The following is a 26,251-nucleotide window of genomic DNA, read 5'->3' as shown; positions in this document are numbered from 1 at the left end:
TGTTGCCCGTGTGCATCCTCTCGCGAGAAGGGCCGGGAGGGGGCGTGGTCTAGGGAGGAGAGGGAGGAGCTCGCGGCCGCCTCCGCCTTCGCCTCCGCCTCCCGCGGGAGGGGGGTCGAGGGAGGGGACTGTTGCCGATCTCTAGATGTTCTGGGTAGTCTGAGGAGAGTATGAGGCGAGCCGTGGCCCGGGTACCTCTCCGCTCCCGGGGAGAAGGCGCGGCCGTGGCTGCCGCCCTCTGAGTCGCGGCGCCGGCGAGGCCCCGGGGCGCGCGCATGGTGCTGGTGCCGCTCGGGTGTTGATCGGCCTGTCCCCTCCCTCTCTTCCCCTCCCCACCCCCCGCGGTGGTCTCCCCTTTCCCACCCCAGCCCCTGCGGAGCCATGGCTCGGAGTGGCTCCTGCCCGCACCTGTTGTGGGACGTGAGGAAAAGGTCCCTTGGGCTGGAGGACCCGTCCCGGCTGAGGAGCCGCTACCTGGGTGAGCGGGGGCCCCGGGGCGGCGGCGCTGAGGTCGCCGCCCAGAGGTGGGGGAGGGGGCGCCGCCGGGGCTGTTGGCGACCGGACCGAGCCCCGACCGGGGCGCCCCGCAGGCTAGGTCTCAGGTGGGATGACGGCGATCCGCGCCCGCTCCTCCTAAGGTCGGGGTCCCCTTTGCAAGCTGCCAGGCGCGGCTCAAGCTGGGCTTCCCTCGGAGAGCCGGGCCGTGGGGAGGCGGCACTAAGCCCGGAAAGGTGTTGGGGTCGCTCGTGGGCTGGGACTCCGGAGAAGACTCCGCGAGCCTTACGGAGATGCCACGTTGAACGCCAAAGTTGGCGCTTTTGCTTTTCTCCGGAGCTGTCCCCGCTCAGCCGAAGACCTCAAGGTGTTGCTTGTCCACCTTCTTCTTCGGCTTCCGCAAGGGGTTAGATGTCGCCCGAGAGAGACGCTGTTGACCACCCTCAGGGACTTGACACCCCAGCCGGGCTCGCTGTAAACCGTGGCGCTTAGCCCAAACCTAAAAGAGATCGCGGAGCCCTCCCCACCCCCGCGCCTTCCCAGGTCCAGCCTGCTGTCAGTCCCGTAGACCTCTTTTAGGTGGTGTAAGGTTTCACGTTCCTGTTCCCACCCCTGGAAAACACACTTGGCATTTTCTGTTTCTTAGTTAAGCTTTCTAAAAACAACCTTCAGGACTGTGGACGCAGGGTTCCACCTTTTTCGTTCTGTGTACCGTGAGTTTTGTTGAGTGTGTTGGGTCATGCCAGAGTCAACTAAAAAGTCCTGTTTCTTCAAAGTGCCTCCTCCCCCCAACTCTGTCATTTCTTTGCCAAGTGAAGCGATTTGTTGCTGTCATTTTTTTTTTTTTTTTTACTAACAACAAAAATAGAAAGAAATGAAATCTCATTACAGCCAATACTACTGGCTGTAAATTGCTTAAAGGACGCCTAGGTGTGCGTTTTAATGTTTTTAAATGAATGTTATCATTGTAAGAATTAAATACAAAAAAGCAGAAGTCCCAGAATCGGTCCCATTTGGATTTCATGCCACTGCCCCTAGAAATGTTTCTGTTTTGTGATTATTTTCCTTGATTTATTTCCTTCTTAGAAATGCATACATATATAAATACTAGTGCCTGTATGTGCACCCTACATGTGTGTGAATGAAAACCGGATGCATGGTGGTGAAAGCATTTTTCTCCCTTGCTTTTTTCTTCACTGCGTCTGGAGATCCTTTTAGACATAAAAATGTGTGTAAAACATTACATAGTACTTAATGAAGAATTTTAATGTTCTAAGTTTTAGTCTCTTTAATTTTTATTTGAAAGAGACTCCTTATATAGTCCAGACTAGCCTTAACTTTTATCTCATTCTCCTGATAGCTGGGATTACACTGTAAATTTTCACCTGACCCTGTCCCCTTTTCTGTAATATGTGTTCACTGTCATGACTGTGCAAACATCATTTACATATGTTGTAGTAAGTACCTAGACTGCTTGTTTTTAATATTTGTAAAGTCCTTTTTAAAATCCTTGTCTTAAAAGAGGTGTGAAAGTTTATTTTAAAATTTAGTTTGTGTAGAAAAAACAGACTTTTACCTTAATAAAGCAAATGCTAAAGTTTTGTGTGAGTGAAGTTATAATTTAGTCTTATTTCAATTGGGTTTGGCTGTGTATAATAAAGGTAATGAGAACATGGTCAGTGGGGCTCTCGAGATGGCTCAGCGGGTGAGGGTGCCAGCTACCAAGCCTCTGCTGCTTCAGTTTGTTCTCTAGACTCTGACATTGCAAAGAGAAAACTCTTTAAGACTAAGAACTGCCTTAGTCTTCTAAGTTCTGGAGTTACTGATGTTTGCCACTATGTTTAGCTTTAAGTAATTGAAGTGTAACAATGATGCATACTTCAGCACTTCTTTAAAAGCGATTTTTCCTGGGTTAGATGGCAGACATCTGTAATCCTGTAATCCCAGCACTTCCAAGGTAAAGGGCTGGCTGGTAGGATCACCTGTTTAAGGTCATCTTTGAAATAAAACCTATGGGCAGGCAGTCTAATGAATCTGATACCTAATAAGTTTCTTTGTGTGTGTGGGGGGGGGGAGGATGACCTTTCTCATAAAGCCTTTTTTGATGAGGAAGGAGACTTGCTGCTAGTTTGAAGGATTTTTAGTGAAACTCTGTCTCAAAAAACAAACAAACATACAAACAAACAAACAAACAAACACCCTTTTAAATTCCAAGTGCAAGGAACTTAGAAAGTTAGTTGATTTCTTAAAGACATGCAGATTTAAACATCATAATTGTTCAGAGTTTTATAGTTTGCATTTTCTCCTAATAGGCTTCTATTATTTGCATTCCTAATAATAAATTACTGCTAAGTAACATTCAAACTGGAATGCTCATTTTTATGGAGGTTTCGATACTAAAGAAACAAAACACAAAGGTTCCATTAACTTCCTCAGGAACTGAACAAGGAGAGAAAACTCTGACAAAATTACCAGTTTTTTAGATAATGACGCTAATGTATTCACTGACTTCCTATAGCACACAAACAGGATTGGTATTGTCACTGCCTGATCTTAAGTGTGTGAAGATTAGGTACTGGGATGTAGCTCATTTAAAAGAGTGCTTGCTTAGTATGCAGGAAGCCCTGGGTTCCATTCCTAGCACCATATACTGGTGTGGAGGTGTCAGCTTGTAATCCTAACACTCTGGAGGTAGAGGCAGGAGGATAAAGAGTTCAAGGCCATCCCAGAATTCATGAGACCCTTTCTGAAAATTAAAAAACATAGGCAATTTTTAAAAATTTATTTGGGTATGGTGGCTCATACCTCTAGCACTTGGGGCATGGGGTCAGGAGGATTAATAAGTGCTAGGCCAGCTTGGGCTTGGAGTACAGGAGACACATTATTTAAAAACAACAAAAAGGATAGAATGGGTGGGCTGGAGAGATGGTTTAGTTGAATAAGTATGCTTACTGTACAAGCAAGGGGACCAAATTTGGGTCTCCAGCATCCTTGTAAAAAGCTAGGATAGGGTATAGAGACAGGAACATTACTGGGTTTGATGACTGTCTTGTCAGCCTAGCTAAACTGAGAGCTCAAGCTTTAGCAAGTAATCCTGTCTCAAAGGGAGGGGGGGAAAGGGAGGGACAGCGAGAGAACGAGTGTACTCTATGTCCTTTGGCCTTCATGCATTGGCTGGTGTACCCACACATACAGGCAGGTGGACATGTTTATATTATATACACAAGCCGGGTATGGTAGCTTACACATATAATCCCAACATTTAGGGGGCTGAGGTGGATTGTTTACAAATTCTAGGCCAATGTGGCATATATAGTCCAGAGTGAGATGAGACCCTGTCTGGAAAAACAAAACAACAGAACCAAAAAACCCAAAGTGAGGCAGTAAGCTGGCTGGGTGAGTGAGGACCTTACTGTTGAGACTTGGCATCCTGAGTTAGATTCCCGGGACTAATACAGTAGGAGAGAACTGACTCCCTATTGTGTCCTCTGATCCACACACATGTAATGTGACCCACTCCTTTCCCTAAATACAATAAATGTCATTTTTGTTTGTGATGTTTTCTTTTTTCAAAGATGCTTTTCTAACTGGTTACTTATAATCCCAGATTTATGGGAGCCAGAGGCAGTAGGGTACCACTGTGTTTAAAGCCAGCTTGAGGTACATAGAGGAAATACAAAGAAAACCGAACCACAAAATTTCACCCAAAATTCTTTAACACACAGTAGTGAGAGCTTACAAAGAAGCTATAAATAGTGAAATTTTACTTAGACCTTTGAAAAAATAAGGCAGGTTTTATTTTACTAGTGTTTGTAAATACAATCTTCACTTTGTGGGTAAGTCAGTAAGATTGCTGGGTTGTATAATGTGTCTAGCCTTGTTCTTCAACATAATTTATACTATACCACATTCCCATTTGGGATGTAGGTTCCAGCTCTTCTTGTCAATATTTGCCTTACTTACTCTTTCTAATGTTAGCTCCCCACCCCTTTTAAGATTTACTTTATGCCCATCAATGTTCCTGTGTGTGTGTGTGTGTGTGTGTGTTCGTTCCTGTTCTTTGACTTTCGGGCCTGGTGCCTGTGGAAGTCAGTAGAGTGCCTAGAACTGGAGTTAAGGCTAGTTGGGAATCACCATGTGGGTGCTAGGAACCAAACCAAGTCTTCTGTAAAAGAAATACATGCTCTTAACTGTCCAACCATCTCTCCAGCTCTAATTTTAGCTTTTTTTTTTTTTTGGTAAGAGGTGTATAAAAGTCTATTGCTTCAGTTTGCATTTTTCTAATGGCTAACAATCAAATATCCATTTGTTTTCTTTTGCATTCATGTACATTAATTAAATGTGAAGGTTACCTTTTAAATTTTTTTTTATTTATACATCTATCTATCTGTGTGTACATCGTTTTGGTACAAGTAAATAGATTAGAAAATTTATTGTATTTTATTTTTTGAGACAGAGGCTTACTATGTAGCTGTGACTGGCCTGCAACTCAATATGTATATGTCAAACTGGCCTCAGATTCACTGCGCTCCACCTGCCTCTTGTCTCCTGATTGCTGAGATTAAAGTCAAATAGGTTTGTTTGTATGTTTGTTTAACATGCATTCTCCCCTGTTTGTCTTGTCTGTTTTCTCTTTTATTTGTTGGCCTTTTAGACAGGGTCTCTCCCTTATATAGACGAGGCTGATCTGGAACTACTTTCCAAATGCTGAGATTATAGGTGTATTGCCACCATACCTGGTGCTGTTTTCTTTTTCTAAAGTCCTCTCTCTTTTCACCTCTGCTAACCTGTCCCTGCATTCCTTCCTTGTTTCTTTTCTCTCTCCTTCCCTCTTTCCCTCCCACCTACCTTCCCTGTCTTGCCCTTCCTCCCCCTACATCCCTCCCATTCCCTGGACAGCTGCCTTTTTATCCCTCTCTTACTTTCTGGAGATAGGGTCTCATGTAACCAAAGGATGGTTTGAACTATTATTACACATCTGTATTTTAACACTGTTTTCCGAACATTGTTCTTAACAATATTTATAGTTTAATATTTTTGAAACTTTTGTATTCTGTTTTAAGAACCTTTACATAATCCAAGGTCACAAAATGTTTTGCTGTTTTCTTGCCCCTTGAAAGTTTTCTATTTTATCTCATATATTTAACACTTTGAACATTGTAGAGTTTTTGATTCGTGCTATGAGGCGAATCAAGTTTCATTTCTTCACTTATGAATGTAAAATTGATCCACCACTGTTTATGAAAAGACTTTCCCCCTTTGTTGAAAATCAATTAACCAGATATGTTCAAATCACTTTCTCCACCACATTCATTGATTTAAGTTTCTGTCTTTTGCCAGTACTTTATTGTTTATAGTAAATGTTAAAAATGGGCTTAGTGTGTGATAGGAGATGAAAGGAAGGGAAGAAAGAATGGAATAAAATGGCCATTTGCAGCTGACTACTTCCCTGGCGCCTTTTGGGAAATAGTGCATAACTGTCTTAGTTTCTATTCGATTGCTGTGAAGAGATATTATGACCAAGGAGCGCCTTAGAAAAGGAAACGTTTAATTGGGGGTTAACAGTTTTAGAGGGTTGGTCCATAATCATCTTAATGGAAAGTAGACAGGGATGGCATTGTAGCTGTAAATGAGAGCTTTGCATCCTAATCCCCAGGGAGGAGGGGGGAGAAAGAAGGAGGGAATGAGAGACAGAGAGACTGGGCCTTGTTCAGGCTTTTAAAGTCTCAAAGTCCAGCCACAGAGACACACCTCCTTCACAAGGCCATATTTACTCAAACAAGGCCATACCTCCTAATCCTTCCCAAACACTTCCACTCCTTGATGACTTAAGCATTCAAATATATGAGCCTGTAGAAGCCATGGTCATTCAAACTAGCACAATAACTATGTCAGGTTCTTCTGGTAAAAGTATGTTCTTTGACCTATAAGATCTTTTCTTGTGCAAAAGGTGGTCCCAAGTTTGCAAACCCCTTTGATACACAAATATTAACACAGTGATATTCTCTGGCATATTTGCCTGAGAAATTTACAAATGGATTGTTTAGAGTTGATACTACTCTTCTGTGTGGATTATCAGGAGCTTCCTGTGTCCAAGCAATGCCAAGATCTCCTTTAATAAAGGGGTGGGGCACTCATTTTAGAATCAATCCCAAGAGGACAGCCTGAACCCAGGCTGAACCCAGAAAACAATGATATATAAAGACATAAGATGGGGAGGAATATCTCTACCCTTAATAAGAATTGTCCTTGTTTTCCAGTAACTCCTGTCCAGGGTTAAGTTGCTTACAGATCTGTGATGTTCAGCCTGCCTGCTTTCTGCTGTCTGACTTGGGCATTCTCTTCCTTGAAGATCTCCATCTATACACACCCTCCACCTCCCTCTATGGGACTGCTGCAAGACTACCAGTGCTGAGCCTGTCTGCTTTCTTGATATCTGATTCAGAAAGTACAATTTTCCTTTTTCTTCTTTTTCATCTTTGGCAGCTGTTGCAATCTCCAGTTTGCCTGCCCCATTTTTATTTGTCTTTCATTTTTCTTCTCTCAGTGCAAGACAAAGGGATAGGAGATTGTTTATTCTGGGCCAAATATAAATGACTATGCCTGGGAACACAGATTTAAGTTGCTCTGAATAACATGTTACAATGTAGATGCTCCAGTGTAGAAGCAGTTATGTGAACTTGTATGGCCATCAAATAAAAGGAATCAGAAATCAAGGCATTTTCCAAATTTGTGAAAACAAAAGGTGGGTGGGTTATAGCAAAGGGAGAAATTCTACTTTAGGTTATGAGTGTCATCCAGTAACATCCTTAGTTTTGGGGTTGCTGAAAACTAGTTATTTTTGAAGTTTATACATTCCAAAGGTTTTGCCTGATAACTGCAAAAATGTAGGTCAGATACAGAGGTGAGCAATGAGTGCCTCATAAGGGGTTAAAGGCAGCCTAAGATAGCCAGACTCAATATCTGCAGTGTTCCAACTCTTCCATAATCAGGGCATTCTAATCAGTCAGCTTTGTAGAATCATTTTTACGTAGGTGTGGCTCCTCCTTCCTCCCCAGCTTCATTTAATGCCTATGAATCTGTTTTTTCAATTATCTGTAACTCTAAGATCCTGCTAAAGGGATCCTTTGTTCTCTAGTGTCATATGACACTTGGTCCTTGTCTCTTTTCACAATTTCCCAGGGAATTCTGAGCTCTTTCCATTTTCATATACAATTTTAAAACAACTTGTCTGTCCTGGCTTGTGATGCACATTGATAATCCCAGCTCTTAGAAAACAGAGACAGGAGGATTGCTGCAAAATTGAGACCAGCCTGGTTTAAAATTCCAGGTCAGCTGAGGCTACATAGCAAAGCCTTGTCTCAAAATCACCACCATCATCAACAAAATCACTGTCTTGTCAGTTTCTCAAAAACAATATCAACAACAAAAGGCTTGTTTTGTGTTTGTCTTAGTCAGGGTTTCTATTCCTGCACAAAATATCATGACCAAGAAGCAAATTGATGAGAAAAGTGTTTATTTAGCTTACACTTCCACATGCTGTTCATCACCAAAAGAAGTCAAGACTGGAACTCACACAGGTCAGGAAGCAGGAACTGATACAGAGACCATGGAGGAATGTTACTTACTGGCTTGCTTCCCCTGGCTTGCTCAGCTTGCTTATAGAACCCAGGACTACCAGCTCAGGGATGGCACCACCCACAATGGGCCCTCCCATCCTTGATCACTAATAGAGAAAATGCCTTACAGCTGGATCTCATGGCATTTCTTTAAGGGAGGCTCCTTTCTCTGTGATAATTCCAGCTTGTGTCAAGTTGACACACTAAACCAGCCAGTACAGTGTTCAGTCTGTATTATGTCTGGGAGAACTTTCATCTTTATAGTATTGAATCTTTCAAACTATGATTCTGGTCTAGCTCTTTATTTTGGTATTCGTTGATTCAGTAGTTTTGGGTTTTGCTGAGTTGGGGATTCAACCCAGGGCTTCATTTCTTGCCATGTAAGCTTTCACTGAGCTACAGTCTCAGCCCTGGAATGGGCTTAGAGGAATAGAAACAATTGATCTTATATCTTGAACCACAATTAAAACATACCTATTAATTTGTGTAACTTTTTTCTTTAAGACTTTTTTTTTTTAATTTTGTGTGGATGATTATGTCACTGAATATTAAGTTTGATTCATCCTCTCTCTCTCTCTTTTTTTTTATTCTCTTAAACCTGTATTTAGTTCTTTCATTGCTCTGGGTAAGGCTCAAAAAGTTAAATATAGAAATAAGAGAGGAGACTGTGTCTTGACACAGGGTCAGTTGTGCTGGTTAATTTTTGTTAAGCGTGATACAAGCCATGGCATCTGTGAGGAGGGAACTTCTGTTGGGAAAATGCCTTCATCAAATTGGTTTGTAGGCAACTCTGTGGGATACATAAGAAAGCAAACCGAGCAGTGAGGAGCAAGCTGGTACACAGCATTCCTCCATGGCTTCTGCTTCATTTCCTTCCCTGACTTTTCTCAGTGGTGGACTATATTATGGAGTTGTAAGCTGAATAAACTCTTTCCTCAAGTTGCTTTTGGTCACAGTGTTTTCTTACAATAATAGAAAGAAACCTTAACTAAGACAACTATTTTCATAATTTTTTTAAGTATTTATGTGTATGAGTATTCTGTTTTTATGAGTGGTTACCACAGCATACCTGGTTTCCATGGAGATATTTTCTGATTGAATATCCTGGAACTGGAGTTACAGAAGCAATGAGCCACCATGTGAGTGCTAGGAACTGAAACTAGGTTCTTTGAAAGAGCAGCAAGTGTTTATAACCACTGGATCATCTCTTTAGCCCTCATTCCTGATTTAAAAAAAGATTGGCAGGGGTTAGATGTAGATCTGTGGGAGAGCACTTATCCATCATGTACAAGGCTCTGGGTTCAAGCCCCATTCCTGAAAAAAGAAAAGAAACACATAGAGGGACTCAGCAGAACTTAGGAAATTAGTCTGAACAGGTGAGAGGGTGCGCCAGAGAACCGGACAGCTTCTGGGACAGGTGGAAGCACAGAGCCGCTGAGGCAGCACCCTTGGCGGGCCGCAGACAGCCGGCCACCGTCCGGACCAGAGGACAGGTGTCCGCCTGGCTTGGGAGGCGGCCTCAGCCTCAGGAGCAGCGGTCACCATCTTGGTTCTGGGACTCCCTGGAACTTAGGAATTTAGTCTGCACAGGTGAGAGTCTGAACCACAGAAGCTGACAGCTTCTGGGAACTGCCAAAGCAACACAGCTTCTGAGAAAGGCCCTGTTTTGGGCCTTCTTCTTCGGCCAGGAGGAGGTCCAAAAACAAGATATCTGCGCACCTTCCCTGTAAGAGAGCTTGCCAGCAGAGAGTGCTCTGAGCACTGAAACTCAGAGGAGAGAATCTGTCTCCCAGGTCTGCTGTTAGACGGTAACAGAATCACCAGAAGAACAATCTCTAAACAGAGTCAACTATAACTACTAACTCCAGAGATTACCAGATGGCGAAAGGTAAACATAGGAATCTTACTAACAGGAACCAAGACCACGCACCATCATTAGAACCCAGCACTCCCACTTCGTCCAGTCCAGGACACCCCAACACACCCGAAAACCTAGACCTAGATTTAAAAGAATATCTCATGATGATGGTAGAGGACATCAAGAAGGACTTTAATAAATCACTTAAGAAATACAGGAGAACACTGCTAAAGAGTTACAAGTCCTTAAAGAAAAACAGGAAAACACAATCAAACAGGTAGAAGTCCTTACAGAAAAAGAGGAAAAAACATACAAACAGGTGATGGAAATGAACAAAACCATACTAGACCTAAAAAGGGAAGTAGACACAATAAAGAAAACTCAAAGTGAGGCAACACTGGAGATAGAAACCCTAGGAAAAAAATCTGGAACCATAGATTTGAGCATCAGCAACAGAATACAAGAGATGGAAGAGAGAATCTCAGGTGCAGAAGATTCCATAGAGAACATCGGCACAACAATCAAAGAAAATGGAAAATGCAAAAAGATCCTAACTCAAAGCATCCAGGAAATCCAGGACACAATGAGAAGACCAAACCTACGGATAATAGGAGTGGATGAGAATGAAGATTTTCAACTCAAAGGACCAGCAAACATCTTCAACAAAATTATTGAAGAAAACTTCCCAAATCTAAAGAAAGAGATGCCTATGAACATACAAGAAGCCTACAGAACTCCAAATAGACTGGACCAGAAAAGAAATTCCTCCCGACACATAATAATCAGAACAACAAATGCACTAAATAAAGATAGAATACTAAAAGCAGTAAGGGAAAAAGGTCAAGTAACATATAAAGGCAAGCCTATCAGAATTACACCAGATTTTTCACCAGAGACTATGAAAGCCAGAAGAGCCTGGACAGATGTTATACAGACACTAAGAGAACACAAATTCCAGCCCAGGCTACTATACCCAGCCAAACTCTCAATTACCATAGATGGAGAAACCAAAGTTTTCCACGACAAAACCAAATTCACACATTATCTCTCCACGAATCCAGCCCTTCAAAGGATAATAACAGAAAAAAACCAATACAAGAACGGGAACAACGCCCTAGAAAAAAACAGGAAGGTAATCCCTCAACAAACCTAAAAGAAGACAGCCACAAGAACAGAATGCCAACTTTTAACAACAAAAATAAAAGGAAGCAACAATTACTTTTCCTTAATATCTCTTAACATCAATGGTCTCAACTCGCCAATAAAAAGACATAGACTAACAAACTGGCTACACAAACAAGACCCAACATTTTGCTGCTTACAGGAAACACATCTCAGAGAAAAAGATAGACACTACCTCAGAATGAAAGGCTGGAAAACAATTTTCCAAGCAAATGGTATGAAGAAACAAGCTGGAGTAGCCATCCTAATATCCGATAAGATTGACTTCCAACCCAAAGTCATCAAAAAAGACAAGGAGGGGCACTTCGTTCTCATCAAAGGTAAAATCCTCCAAGAGGAACTCTCAATTCTGAATATCTATGCTCCAAATACAAGGGCAGCCACATTCATTAAAGAAACTTTAGTAAAGCTCAAAGCACACATTGCACCTCACACAATAATAGTGGGAGACTTCAACACACCACTTTCACCAATGGACAGATCATGGAAACAGAAACTAAACAGGGACACACTGAAACTAACAGAAGTGATGAAACAAATGGATCTGACAGATATCTACAGAATATTTTATCCTAAAACAAAAGGATATACCTTCTTCTCAGCACCTCATGGTACCTTCTCCAAAATTGACCACATAATAGGTCACAAAACAGGCCTCAACAGATTCAAAAATATTGAAATTGTCCCATGTATCCTATCAGATCACCATGCACTAAGGCTGATCTTCAATAACAAAAAAATAATAGAAAGCCAACACTCACGTGGAAACTGAACAACACTCTTCTCAATGATACCTTGGTCAAGGAAGGAATAAAGAAAGAAATTAAAGACTTTTTAGAGTTTAATGAAAATGAAGCCACAACGTACCCAAACCTTTGCGACACAATGAAAGCATTTCTAAGAGGGAAACTCATAGCTCTGAGTGCCTCCAAGAAGAAACGGGAGAGAGCACATACTAGCAGCTTGACAACACATCTAAAAGCTCTAGAAAAAAAGGAAGCAAATTCACCCAAGAGGAGTAGACGGCAGGAAATAATCAAACTCAGGGGTGAAATCAACCAAGTGGAAACAAGAAGAACTATTCAAAGAATTAACCAAACGAGGAGTTGGTTCTTTGAGAAAATCAACAAGATAGATAAACCCTTAGGTAGACTCACTAGAGGGCACAGGGACAAAATCCTAATTAACAAAATCAGAACTGAAAAGGGAGACATAACAACAGATCCTGAAGAAATCCAAAACACCATCAGATCCTTCTACAAAAGGCTATACTCAACAAAACTGGAAAACCTGGACGAAATGGACAAATTTCTGGACAGATACCAGGTACCAAAGTTGAATCAGGATCAAGTTGACCTTCTAAACAGTCCCATATCCCCTAAAGAAATAGAAGCAGTTATAAATAGTGTCCCAGCCAAAAAAAGCCCAGAACCAGACGGGTTTAGTGCAGAGTTCTATCAGACCTTCAAAGAAGATCTAATTCCAGTTCTGCACAAACTTTTTCACAAGATAGAAGTAGAAGGTACTCTACCCAACTCATTTTATGAAGCCACTATTACTCTGATACCTAAACCACAGAAAGATCCAACAAAGATAGAGAACTTCAGACCAATTTCTCTTATGAATATCGATGCAAAAATCCTCAATAAAACTCTCGCTAACCAAATCCAAGAACACATTAAAGCAATCATCCATCCTGACCAAGTAGGTTTTATTCCAGGGATGCAGGGATGGTTTAATATACGAAAATCCATCAATGTAATCCATTATATAAACAAACTCAAAGACAAAAACCACATGATCATCTCCTTAGATGCAGAAAAAGCATTTGACAAGATCCAACACCCATTCATGATAAAAGTTCTGGAAAGATCAGGAATTCAAGGCCCATACCTAAACATGATAAAAGCAATCTACAGCAAACCAGTAGCCAACATCAAAGTAAATGGAGAGAAGCTGGAAGCAATCCCACTAAAATCAGGGACTAGACAAGGCTGCCCACTTTCTCCCTACCTTTTCAACATAGTACTTGAAGTATTAGCCAGAGCAATTCGACAACAAAAGGAGATCAAGGGGATACAAATTGGAAAAGAGGAAGTCAAAATATCACTTTTTGCAGATGATATGATAGTATATATAAGTGACCCCAAAAATTCCACCAGAGAACTCCTAAACCTGATAAACAGCTTCGGTGAAGTAGCTGGATATAAAATAAACTCAAACAAGTCAATGGCCTTTCTCTTTACAAAGAATAAACAGGCTGAGAAAGAAATTAGGGAAACAACACCCTTCTCAATAGTCACAAATAATATAAAATATCTCAGCGTGACTCTAACTAAGGAAGTGAAAGATCTGTATGATAAAAACTTCAAGTCTCTGAAGAAAGAAATTAAAGAAGAACTCAGAAGATGGAAGGATCTCCCATGCTCATGGATTGGCAGGATCAACATTGTAAAAATGGCTATCTTGCCAAAAGCAATCTACAGATTCAATGCAATCCCCATCAAAATTCCAACTCAATTCTTCAACGAATTAGAAGGAGCAATTTGCAAATTCATCTGGAATAACAAAAAACCTAGGATAGCAAAAACTCTTCTCAAGGATAAAAGAACCTCTGGTGGAATCACCATGCCTGACCTAAAGCTTTACTACAGAGCAATTGTGATAAAAACTGCATGGTACTGGTATAGAGACAGACAAGTAGACCAATGGAATAGAATTGAAGACCCAGAAATGAACCCACACACCTATGGTCACTTGATCTTCGACAAGGGAGCTAAAACCATCCAGTGGAAGAAAGACAGCATTTTCAACAATTGGTGCTGGCACAACTGGTTGTTATCATGTAGAAGAATGTGAATCGATCCATACTTATCTCCTTGTACTAAGGTCAAATCTAAGTGGATCAAGGAACTTCACTTAAAACCAGAGACACTGAAACTTATAGAGGAGAAAGTGGGGAAAAGCCTTGAAGATATGGGCACAGGGGAAAAATTCCTGAACAGAACAGCAATGGCTTGTGCTGTAAGATCGAGAATTGACAAATGGGACCTAATGAAACTCCAAAGTTTCTGCAAGGCAAAAGACACCGTCAATAAGACAAAAAGACCACCAACAGATTGGGAAAGGATCTTTACCTATCCTAAATCAGATAGGGGACTAATATCCAACATATATAAAGAACTCAAGAAGGTGGACTTCAGAAAATCAAATAACCCCATTAAAAAATGGGGCTCAGAACTGAACAAAGAATTCTCACCTGAGGAATACCGAATGGCTGAGAAGCACCTGAAAAAATGTTCAACATCCTTAATCATCAGGGAAATGCAAATCAAAACAACCCTGAGATTCCACCTCATACCAGTGAGAATGGCTAAGATCAAAAATTCAGGTGACAGCAGATGCTGGCGTGGATGTGGAGAAAGAGGAACACTCCTCCATTGTTGGTGGGATTGCAGGCTTGTACAACCACTCTGGAAATCAGTCTGGCAGTTCCTCAGAAAATTGGACATAGTACTACCGGAGGATCCAGCAATACCTCTCCTGGGCATATATCCAGAAGATGCCCCAACTGGTAAGAAGGACACATGCTCTACTATGTTCATAGCAGCCTTATTTATAATAGCCAGAAGCTGGAAAGAACCCAGATGCCCCTCAACAGAGGAATGGATACAGAAAATGTGGTACATCTACACAATGGAGTACTACTCAGCTATTAAAAAGAATGAATTTATGAAATTCCTAGCCAAATGGATGGACATTGAGGGCATCATCCTGAGTGAGGTAACACATTCACAAAGGAACTCACACAATATGTACTCACTGATAAGTGGATATTAGCCCAAAACCTAGGATACCCAAGATATAAGATACAATTTCCTAAACACATGAAACTCAAGAAAAATGAAGACTGAAGTGTGGACACTATGCCCCTCCTTAGAAGTGGGAACAAAACACCCATGGAAGGATTTACAGAGACAAAGTTTGGAGCTGTGACGAAGGGATGGACCATGTAGAGACTGCCATATCCAGGGATCCACCCCATAATCAGCATCCAAACACTGACACCATTGCATACACTAGCAAGATTTTATCGAAAGGACCCAGATGTAGCTGTCTCTTGTGAGACTATGCCGGGGCCTAGCAAACACAGAAGTGGATGCTCACAGTCAGCTAATGGATGGGTCACAGGGCTCCCAATGGAGGAGCTAGAGAAAGTAGCCAAGGAGCTAAAGGGATCTGCAACCCTATAGGTGGAACAACATTATGAACTAACCAGTACCCCGGAGCTCTTGACTCTAGCTGCGTATGTATCAAAAGATGGCCTAGTTGGCCATCACTGGAAAGAGAGGCCCATTGGACACGCAAAATTTATATGCCCCAGTACAGGGGAACGCCAGGGCCAAAAAGGGGGAGTGGGTGGGTAGGGGAGTGGGGGTGGGTGGGTATGGGGGACTTGTGGTATAGCATTGGAAATGTAAATGAGCTAAATACCTAATTAAAAAAAAAAGAAGCACATAGAGGGTGCAAGGGTGAGGGGTTGCGGTGGGGAAATGAACAGTAAGTCTCAGAGTACCTACTCCTCTTGCAGAAGACGCAGGCTCGTTTCACAGCTGTCTGTAACTCTACTTCTAAGGGTTCTCATGGCTTTCCGAGCCTCTATGGACATTGCACACACATGGTACATATACATGCATGAAGGCAAAATATTTACACCATAAATATAAATGTAAAAGATTGTCTCTGTTAAGTGTGTTGTTGGCTATAGATTTTTGTAGTTTCTCCTTAGATTAGGAAAAGTTTCTCCTTAGATTAGGAAAGTCTTCTATTGCTAGATTGCTGAGACATTGATCACAACGGGGCACTTATTTCGTCAGACTTTTTTTTTTTTCAGAATTTTTTGTTTGTTTTTTGTGGACAGAGTGCCATCCCTAATCAGTAAGCTATTTGCCATTGATACCTACTGGGAAAGGGAAAAATCATTTTTCTCTAATGGAGTGACACTGGGTATGTATATCAACCACACTCCAGGGAAGGCGTAGTTGGCCAACACAATCCAGATTCATGTTACTTGTGTATTCTTGTTTGGTTGGTTTGGTATTTTTAGCCATCTTATCTTATTTTTGAGAAAATTATGAATGTAGGGCGATGGGAATAGGGGAAAATATGATCAAAACATGAAAAAAAATTAAAAAGCCAGTAAATACAACTTTTAAAAAGTTATTTGGGAGCTGACATGATGGCTCAGTGGGTAAAGGTCTTGCTGCCCAATGATGATCTGAGTTCAGTCCTCAGAACCCAAGCAGGAGGAGGAGAAAACAACTTCATAAAGTTATCATCTGACCTATATATGTACGCCATAGCATAGACCTGCCCCCACACATCACACACAACAGTAAAGTTAAAAATGAAGTTTTTTAATTCATTCCACTGATTAAAATTGGGCTTTTGGATTGATTTGAACCAATATTGATTTCTGGGCTCTTATTATTAGAGCAAATTATCCTTTTTATGTTTTAAGTTTCGGTGAGATTTAAGCTGTTGTTCATAGATGGTACTTACATAGTTTTAACCTACTTAGTTCTTAAACTAGAATGATTGTATGTAATGTTACATGAATTCATTTATATGTGTACATTTAGTTCCATGCAGTGTAGTCTAATATTTATTTTGACAAATTAATGTTAATTTTAGTTTACTAATTATGGATTTATGTGGTTAAAACATAAAATTCCACCACATGGATTGTTTGTGCCACCTTTTTCTTTACTGCTATAACCCTGACAACCACAATTCTGTTCTTAACACAGGGTTTTGTCACTTCAGAGATGTCATATATTGGTTATTGTGGCATATGACTATATTCTAAACTATCTAGAAGAATAAGCAGCTGGAATATTTAAGTCCATAAGTTTGATACCAACCTGGACAAATACACACCTGTCTCATATACTCCTGTGTTATATAGACACATAATGTGTGTAACCTTATAAATGATGATATTTACTATTTCAGATTAGATTTTTATTTGGCATAATTGTCTTGAAATACATCTAAATTATGTACATCAATAATTTATTCCTTTATAAATGTATAAATGTTTATCTGTTCATCTGTTTTTAGATAGTTCAGTTGTTTCTAATTTGGGGTTAAGAATCAGGCTATTTGAGTCACACCTTTGATGCCAGCACTTGGGAGGCAGAGGTAGGAGCATCTGTCCAGTTTGAGGCCAGCGTGGTCCCCAAAGTGAGTTTTAGGGTAGTCAGAGCCTACACAGTGAGACCCAGTGTGTCTTGTATACGTGTGCAGTAGCATGTGTACAGAAACCAAAGGATAACTTTTTAGCAGTCAGTTCTTGCCTTTCTTCTGTTGTTTTCAGGTATTTAACTCGGGCTATCAATCTTGGCACCCAGTGCCTTTACCATGTAGGCTGTTTCCTAGCCCCCACAATACATAAGCATGTTCTTGGTATGTGCAATGTATTAGATGATATCTGTCGTCTTACTTGGCTTGAATAGCATGACAAGTTGGTAACTTTAAAAAGGCCAACCAGATAGGGCTCACTTGCTTCCTGAAAAGCACTAGTGGTTGTGTGCTGGGAGTGCAGATGTGGTTATGAAGTCCTGGGTGAGTTTTCATGCCAGAGCTGGAAGTTCAGTGGACATAGGAACGTCTGATAGCATCCCGTCTTACAGACTACTGTTCCAGGTCAGAAATGATGGATTTCGCTTACTCCTGTGGTGGAGAGCAGTTGTTCCCTGTGTGCTTTCCCTCTGGTGGATTTGTAGGCAGTCAGCTTTGTGCAAGTCATGGTATAAACCTTACTTGTTTACCTGCTGTCTTGTGGAGTGAGAGTCAGATTTGTGCAGTGTTAAGAGAACAATAGCAGCGGCAGCATTGAGGTTGCGCTTTTTTAAGTTCTTTATTTTAGATACTGCTTCTCGGCTACATACACCTTTCTTTTCTTTTTTTCCCTTTTCCTTTTGATATTATTTCTTTTATTCTGTTATAGGAGCTTTTTTTGTTGTTTGTTTTTAAAAACGTTTCATTGGTTCTTTGTGAATTTCACATCATTCACCGCAGTTCTCCCTCCCTTTATCCCTGCCCTTCACCCAACAAAGGAAAAACATATTCTCATTGTGGAAGCTGTAGTGTGTCATAGTGTGTCCCATGGTATATATAACCTTTTGTCCACACTTCTTTGCTTGCCGGTGTTCATTACAGTGACTAAATGGTCTAGTAGGAGGCCTTTGGCTTCTGCTACTTTATCAATACTGGACCCTCACTGGGATTTCTTTTGGATATCCTGTTGTTGCCCTGTGTCATAAAGATTCTGTAGTTTTGGATCTGTGGGATGGGTTCCTTCATGCATTCCAGTAGTTCATCAATGGGGTAGATAGATGTTGTAGTGGGTCAATTGGATCTGGGCCTGAGAGATACTACGCTGGTCAGCCCACAGGCTCTCCTGCTTTCACACTGGCTCTCACACCCCCAGGGCCAGCTCACCAGCAACTCCCCCAACCAGAGCCAGCTCTACCCTGTTGCCTAGGAGAGGGGCAGGGCCTGTCTTCCTGAGTGTTGCAGCTGGTGAGAGAAATGGTCAGTTCTCCCACTCTCGTGACCCTGAGGCCAACTCTCCCACTTGCCATAGATGGCCAGAGAGGAGGAGGGCATATTTCCCTCTTCCAGGAGACCGCCCAGCAGACCAAAGATGGGCTGGCTTTCCTGGGCTGACCCCATGGGGTTGGGGACAGCTCATCTGCAGCCTCCACATCCTGGGCCAGCTCTATTGTGATGCCCAGGTGAGGTTCAGGACCCTGGAGCACTTATTCTCTCAAGTGCTGCAGCAGGTTATGGGCAAAGCCAGCTCTCCTGCTCTCATGACCCCAGGGCTAGCTCTCCTGCCTGCCAAGGTGGTGAAGGATAAAGGTGTTTCTCCTTCACTCAAGCCACTGCCACTGCAGGGGAGATGAGTGGTAGGGCCAGTTTTCTCACACTGGTATCCTAGCAGCTGGCTCAGCTAAAATTCTCACAGTGTGGGTGGGGTCAGTTCTCTTGCTCTCATGCCTCCAGAGCCAGCTCTCCCATGATGCCCAGATAAAGAGTGGGGCCAGTTCTGCATAGTCCTTAAACATCACTATGTCCTGGTTGGCAGCACAGATCAAAGGGTGTCTGCCTGGCCTTTGATGGTAACAGACCCCTGCTACTGCAGGGCCATAGACCCAGACATGGTCCCCAGTGACAGCATAGGCCAGGACCCCACCATGATCCCAGATGGCATCACCAGCTACTCACATCAGGCTGTTCATCACTACCCTTGAGTCTCCAGTTCTGCCTCTCTTTATTGTGCCCTTGTGCTTCTCTTCCATTTCCCCACCACTTGCTTCCTTTAGTAGCCACTGGGGTCTCTGACTGTCTGGGGTTGTCCCAGGAGTACTGTGCTGCACTATGCATTATGGTGCTGGGCCAAGGTCTGGGGGACACCAGACTGGTGGTCATCTCTGGCTAGCTCCCTGTCTAGGCCCCATGGTGCTGGTCTGGTGGTCATCTCGAGCTAGCTCCTCCCCTGTCCGGCCCAAGGGACCCCTTTTGAGGGTTGTCTTTCTCAGGCTCACCGTCCCCACCCCCTTTCCCAGAGCCCACCAGGCATGGTTCTTCTAATTGTACCTTGCTTCCCATCCTGGCAGCCTGTCCCAGCCTGTCTGGGTGCAGGATTGGTGGTTGTTTCAGGCTTGCTTTTTTCAGAGTGTTAGGCTACTAATCATTCAGTGTTCATACGTCAGAATATCTGAGCATAGGCATAGCCTCTCTCTTCCCTGCCGTATGCAGTAGCCATACCTGCAAGGCCTCTAGGGACATGGGTGCAAGAAACTGATTTCCAGTTTATCATTATTTTTTATGAACTGCACTTTAGTATCATGCCATGATCCTCAAAATTTTTTTTATTAGGAGTTTTTCTTAAAATTTTACAGTTTTGTACTTCAATCTAGGTTTTATTGTGAGTTAATTTTTGTAGGTCTAAAGTTCAGTTCAAAATTAATTAAGGGTATCTCACTCAGTTTATTGAAAAGGTTCTTTTTCTTTCACAAAATGTATCTGAGTCTGAATTTTCTCATTTGTTCTTGTGTCCTTTGAGAATATAGTAGTGTCTTGTTTCTATAGTTACACAGTGTGCTTTAATATCAGGATAAAGTAATTTCTCCTTCAGAATCATTTGTTATATAAGCTTATCCATATGTCCAGATTCATTGCTGGAATTTTGACAGTTGTTGATGAAGGGAAACTGATATCTTTATTATCCCGAGTCTTGTACTTCATAAATATGATGTGTTACTCCATTAATTTAGGACTTTAATAAAGTTATAGGTCTCATTATGTGAGTTTTTATGTTTATGCTTAAATGAAAAGCTTAGGTTTCTGTGGTGCACTTGTGAATAGTGTCAGGTTTAAATTCAGTTTTCACGTGTTCACTGTTACTAAATAAAAGTGTGATTGCATAGCTGGTTAAGGAGGCTCAGGTGTGTAATCCTCATGCGTGGGAGGTAGAGACAAGGAGGATCTGTAGTTTAAGGTTATTCTTAGCTATGTAGAGTTGAAGGCCAGTCTGCCTTATGGGAAACCCTGCCTCCAACAAAATTATCCAGGCAAAACAGCAGCAAAATAACTGCTTCTGTTGATCTGCACTCAACTCAAACATTAGTAGTGAACGAGTTTTAAAAATATTTCTAAAGATTTTGTATGCTGATATTCTTTTCCTATAGGAAAGTGTTTCCCTTATTCAATCTGCATTTTAAATTCTTCCTTGTGATCTAGAAAAATGGCTTAGCAGTTAATATCACAGGCTGTTCTTCCAGAGGACCTGGGTTCAATTCCTAGCACCCACAGGGCAGCTCACAACCATCTGTAACCCCAGTCCTAGGGGGATCTAACACCATTTTCTGGCTTCCTCAGGCACCGTACATATCTACATACATGAAGGTAGATACTCACACAAAAAAATAAACTAAAACCTAAAAAATAAAAAATTAAAGGTCAAAATAAAGGTTAAAAATTAAAATTAATTTTTTTATTATTACATAGGCTAAACTCAGTACTGACTTTAATAATTGTAGTGAAAGTGAACATTCTTGTCTTGTTTTTGATTTTACTATTGCATACAGTATAAGTTATAGTTTTCTTGTTTGTTTTAATTGATATTCTTTACTAAGTTGAAATCTTCCTTCCATGCAAAGCTTACTGAAGGCATTTAATGTGCATGGGTTCAGTCACAGAAACAGCCACGTGTTACTGTAATAGCACACTAACCAAACTGGAGAGGAAAGCATTTATTTGGTTTCTGTCATTGCTCTAGAAGCAGTGGGACCTAGGAGGATGGAGTTGATAAATGAGGCAGACTAAAGTCTCATGCAATTGTAAACTTTATTCAGAGCATCAGACAATTTATACTCTGAGGGTTAAGAAAGTTCACCTGAGTAAAGTTCTCATGAAACCAAACTGTATACAACCATAAGGACAAGCTATAAGTGGCAAAAGTGTTTTTCCATTGAGACATATATAGGATGTTATAAACATGTAATTGAATACCAACAGCAAGCAGTGCTGAGTCATCTGAAGTACACTCAGTTCTGTCTGTCTGAGAGGGACAAAAGCACATTCCAAGAACAATCCCATATTTTGAAGAAATTGAGGTCACAGGCTCTTGTCTTGTTTTCTTGGAGTGTTCTCACAAGCACTCATAATTCTCCTCATACAACTTTATTCCTGGACTGTCCTGACAGGCTTATAGGTTGGAGTCTGTCATAAAGAGAAGCAGAGTCAATGGCAAATGCCTTAGCTTGCTTTCAGAGTGGCTTTTTTATACAGCCAAAGCCACATGCCAGTGGGTTTCATCCCTCACAGTGAGTTGGGCTGTCCTACATCAATCTTAATCCAGAAAATGCTACATAGATATGCTCACAAGCCAACAAGTGAGGTAGTTCCTCAATTGAGGTTTCTTTCTAGATGACTCTTTAAGATTTGTGTTGCTGACAAAACCTAACCAGCACAACTGGTACAAGCATACACGTAAAGATGAGTCTTGACCTTATTATTGTGGGACCTTATTAAAGAGATTTGTAGAAGTTGTTCTCTCTGTATCTGACTCTGGGACTTGACATCTATATAGGATAGGCAGTTATGTAGAAGTATTTCTTAGAGCGTTCTCTCTGTTCTCCTTGTACTGGGATAACTGGAGGGTGTTTCTATGCCAGTTCTAGCTCGTTTTAGCTCTCAAATAAAGACATGGAGACCTGGTATATTTACTAACAAGCTGCACACACTAAGCTGGACAGGTTCTGATCTAACCCAACTAGGTGCTACTACCCAGCCAAATGTCCTGTTATTTGCTATTTGGTCTTGGCCCTAGTTTTCTCTGGTCTATGTGTGGCCTCATGGTTGCTTTCTCATCAAGATCTCAAGGCAAATCATCCTGGTCTCTCTATGTGGTTTTTTCACACCTCCTCTCTCACTTTTTTCTGGTCTCCTTGGGACTCCCTGACCAGATCAGACAGCGGTCCTGCCCTGTCCTCCTGCCCAGCTGTTGGTAGATCAGCACTTTATTAACCAACCAGAAGTGGTGTAAACAATTTTTACATAACATTGAGACTGGAGATGCTTGACCATGTCATCATCTGGACAGCAACCAGGTATCTGGGCATAGAATTCAGTATTGAATACACAGCGCACAAAACCATCCTCCAACACAGTTGGGAAGGGAAGGTAGTGTAAAGTGGAAGGAAGCAAGGACAAGCTTGAATATTGAATACCAATATCTGTGGTGTTTTACTTTCATCTTCCCAAATTTTATATAAATATGACTGTCTATCATGTCTAATGATAGAGCTTGTCCCCTTTATAAGCACAAGCTAGATCTCTTAAGACATAGACTGCTAGACATTAATTAGATTGGAGAATATAATCTAGGTGGACATTCCGTAGGAAAAAACTATATGCTCTTTTAATATTGAGTGTACAGTTGGCTCAGAATTTGAAGAAAGGATGAACCACAGGGAAGTGGTACAGTTACAGGACTAGTTGTGCCATTTCATCAAGGTGAGTCAACAGCTAGCCGCATTTGTGAGCTTTGAGAGCATCTGCTCCAACCTTCTGTAGACACAAACCAATACTGATGGTGTTTTTCTTTCATCTTCCCAAATTTTATATAAATATCTATCCTGTTTAATGATAGAATTCATTCCTGGGATGAATTCTGGGAAACATGGTTTAGATTAACTGAGATAAAGCAAGTTCATAGTTAACCATATATTTCCTTTTTGATTATTGAATGGAAACTTCATTGCAAAGCTGGAAAGGTGCCTTTCCCCACTCATTAAAGATAGGTGATTTATGCCCTCATCCACTGGTACTTCATCTTTGCCTGAAATAAGGCTGTTTTCAAGGTGTATTAATTATTCTCTGACTTTTGTGATAAACTACCCTGACAAAAGCAACTTAAGGGAGAAGGGATTGGTTTTGTGCAGTTAATAGTTCATCACAGTGAGAAGGCTTATAGTGTCAAGGGCTTGAGACTGCTGGGTATGCTGTATCCACCGTCAGAAAGCAGGGGGAGATGAATGCGTGTGCTCAGCCAGCTTTCTTTTCATGAAGTCTAAGACCCAAGCCCACGGAATGGTGCTACTCAAATGAAGAGTTCGTCTTTCAGGGCTAGAGAGATGGCTTAGTGGTTAAGAGCATTTGCTCTTCCAGAAGACTTCAGGTCCATTCTTCAGTTGTAATCTAAACTCATTTATTATATACACAAGATCAACTCAGGCTCTCTTAAGGTGGTAGGTGGGTTTGGGAGACAAGGAGATCAACATGAATTTAAAGCTCATACTACTTGCTGTGTTGTGTGTGGTATAATCCTTTCCCTCTGACTTCAGAAGGAATGGTGGGGCTGGGAAAGTGGTGCAGTGGTAGAGTGATTGCCTAGCATGTGTAAGGTCGTGGACTTGATCACTGATTCTTGAGAGAGGGACAGAGAGGAGTAGGAGGGAGGAGAAACTGATTATCTAAGTATGTGTAATTTTTAATACTGTTCAAAAGTTTATTTTTTCCCAGTGATTGGCTCCTTTATTCATTAGGTGACTGGTTCACATGAACAGCACCAGGCCCATCCACAACACTTCCCCCTCTCTGTTCTAATAAAAACAAAATCTTTCTCTCAAATATAAATAGAGCACAACTATTACCATTTTGTAATCTATAAAGTATAAGATAATCCTAACACCCAGTCCATCATTTATGTCATTAAGATAGAACATTGTCATCTGTCCCCAAATTAAAAGACTTATGATTCTACCGTGACTTATGTCCTGGCTTTAGATAGTATGCCATCTGAAAACCATCCTCTCAAAGTAAATAGTGTGGGTTGGCTATGAGACTCTAGGTAGTTTTTCAACCCCATCAGAAATCTGAGAATGACCAACATTAACTGAAAATATATAGGAAGTCTAACACCGCTTTCAGAACTGAAACAAATTGTAGAGACAACTGCCTACCTATACAGCCCCAGTAAGTCAGGAAGATGGAACATGTGTTCAGCCTTCTGGCCCAGGATCATCTGACAGACCTTAGAGATACAGGAATATTAAGGACTAGCTTACTCTGTCTTGGCAGAATTAAGCTGTCCTAACCTGTAAATTGTGTCCTTTCAAGAACAGTACAGGTTTGTAGGAGAGATTGGCGATTTCCTGCCCAGTGGCAACCTAGCCACAAATGTGCAGCTTCACCTGGAGGTAAGATGCTCAGTTGCTATTTTGAATCCATGAATGGGAAGCCAATTTGTCTCAACAAGTGAATAAATAACATTAACTGTCACATTCTGTGGAATTCTGACGTTTTTGAAAACCAACTATCTATATAAAGTAATCTGGACTCTTCTCTGTTAACTACTCTCAGGTATTTCTAATTAACATCTCTGAAAACACCCTAATAATAAACTCAGAGCCACAGATTTGCTATTTGGCCCTTAACTCACAGGCTTAATCATCTCAAGTCAGTTTATAAAAACAGTTGTAGAAGGACTGGGTCTAAGCCCTGTACTTTAAAATTTTCTGTATCAATAGAAGAAATCTACACCAATGAAAACCTTGATTTTTGCATCAAAAGCAATTCTGTAGCAAAATAAGAAATTACGATTTCAACTTAGTAACAAATAAAAAGATTTATGCCGCCGGGAGTGGTGGTGCACGCCTTTAATCCCAGCACTCGGGAGGCAGAGGCAGGCGGATTTCTGAGTTCGAGGTCAGCCTGCTCTACAAAGTGAGTTCCAGGATAGCCAGGGCTACACAGAGAAACCCTGTCTCAAAAAAAAAAAAAAAAAAAAAAAAAAGATTTCTACCAAATGAAATTATGGCTATGAAATCAACCCTAGCTATTCCTCCCTGTTTCAATTATAACCATTTCTATATTCCCTAGAAATATAACCTCTAATAACCACCTCCAGCCCCAAAGCCCAGGAAACTGGGGCGATGACTCTTCATAACTTCTTCAAATTGAAATATTTTGAAGGGGAGTGAGAAGGTAGAGAAAATGGGGGAGTTGGTTGGCCTTAAGAAGGCCACATCAATGATTGATTAGTCTTTGATACCTGTGTCCTGACTGGATCCATCAGGAGTTCAAGAAGGTCAGTTCAGCATGTCTGATGATGAGATTCACCAAGGCTATATATTCTGTAATATGCAAATTTCAAAACAAAATTTTAGTATCATCAAGATAATTTTTTTGTTTGATTCTCTGGAATCTAGTTCTTCAGGGGGTCTCCCTCTATCAAATCTGATCCATATTACTCTGGAAGGTGTATAGACACTAATCCCATATTCTAAAAATGCAGAGACAAAACCTTTCCCCCAAATCAGCATATCCATGAGCCAGTAACCAGAAAAACCTTTATTTTGACCTCTCTCCTGTGGGGCGGTGAACTGTGCACAAACAGCCTGGTCCCAGTAGAGCATGGGCCTTGAACCCCAGAGACCTGGTGAGAGGTGACTTCTGCCTTCAATAGACAGTAGGATTTTGGCCATGCCTCCTGGGCCCCTGGCTCCTGTAGCAACTACAG

The 26,251-nt window shown here is 41.4% G+C and overlaps 1 protein-coding gene and 1 pseudogene across 10 annotated transcripts in view; one reads left to right on the top strand and one right to left on the bottom strand.

Annotated features, from left to right (window-relative positions):
• Dcaf6 (DDB1 and CUL4 associated factor 6) overlaps positions 1-26,251 on the top strand; it is a 131,407-nt gene that overhangs the window by 298 nt on the left and 104,858 nt on the right. For 3 of the 10 annotated variants that reach the window (XR_373618.2, XM_006497004.2, XM_030243201.1), the window contains exon 1: positions 41-478. The exons of 2 other annotated variants lie outside the window; for them this stretch is intronic. Coding sequence is in view for 5 of the 8 variants with exons in the window: in XM_006497004.2 (XP_006497067.1) it covers positions 382-478 (97 nt within the window). In the remaining 3 variants the exon portion in view is untranslated. Of the gene's footprint in view, positions 1-36; positions 479-26,251 lie in introns of those variants that run through there. 5 more of the 10 variants (XR_865654.2, XM_006497008.2, XR_001778389.2 and 2 more) reach the window with 4 other exon arrangements.
• Positions 19,900-19,984, bottom strand: Gm24637 (annotated as a pseudogene).

The sequence above is a fragment of the Mus musculus genome, chromosome 1, assembly GCF_000001635.26.
Source record: "Mus musculus strain C57BL/6J chromosome 1, GRCm38.p6 C57BL/6J".
NCBI lineage: Eukaryota > Metazoa > Chordata > Mammalia > Rodentia > Muridae > Mus > Mus musculus.
This window is presented reverse-complemented; position numbering and strand designations above follow the sequence as displayed.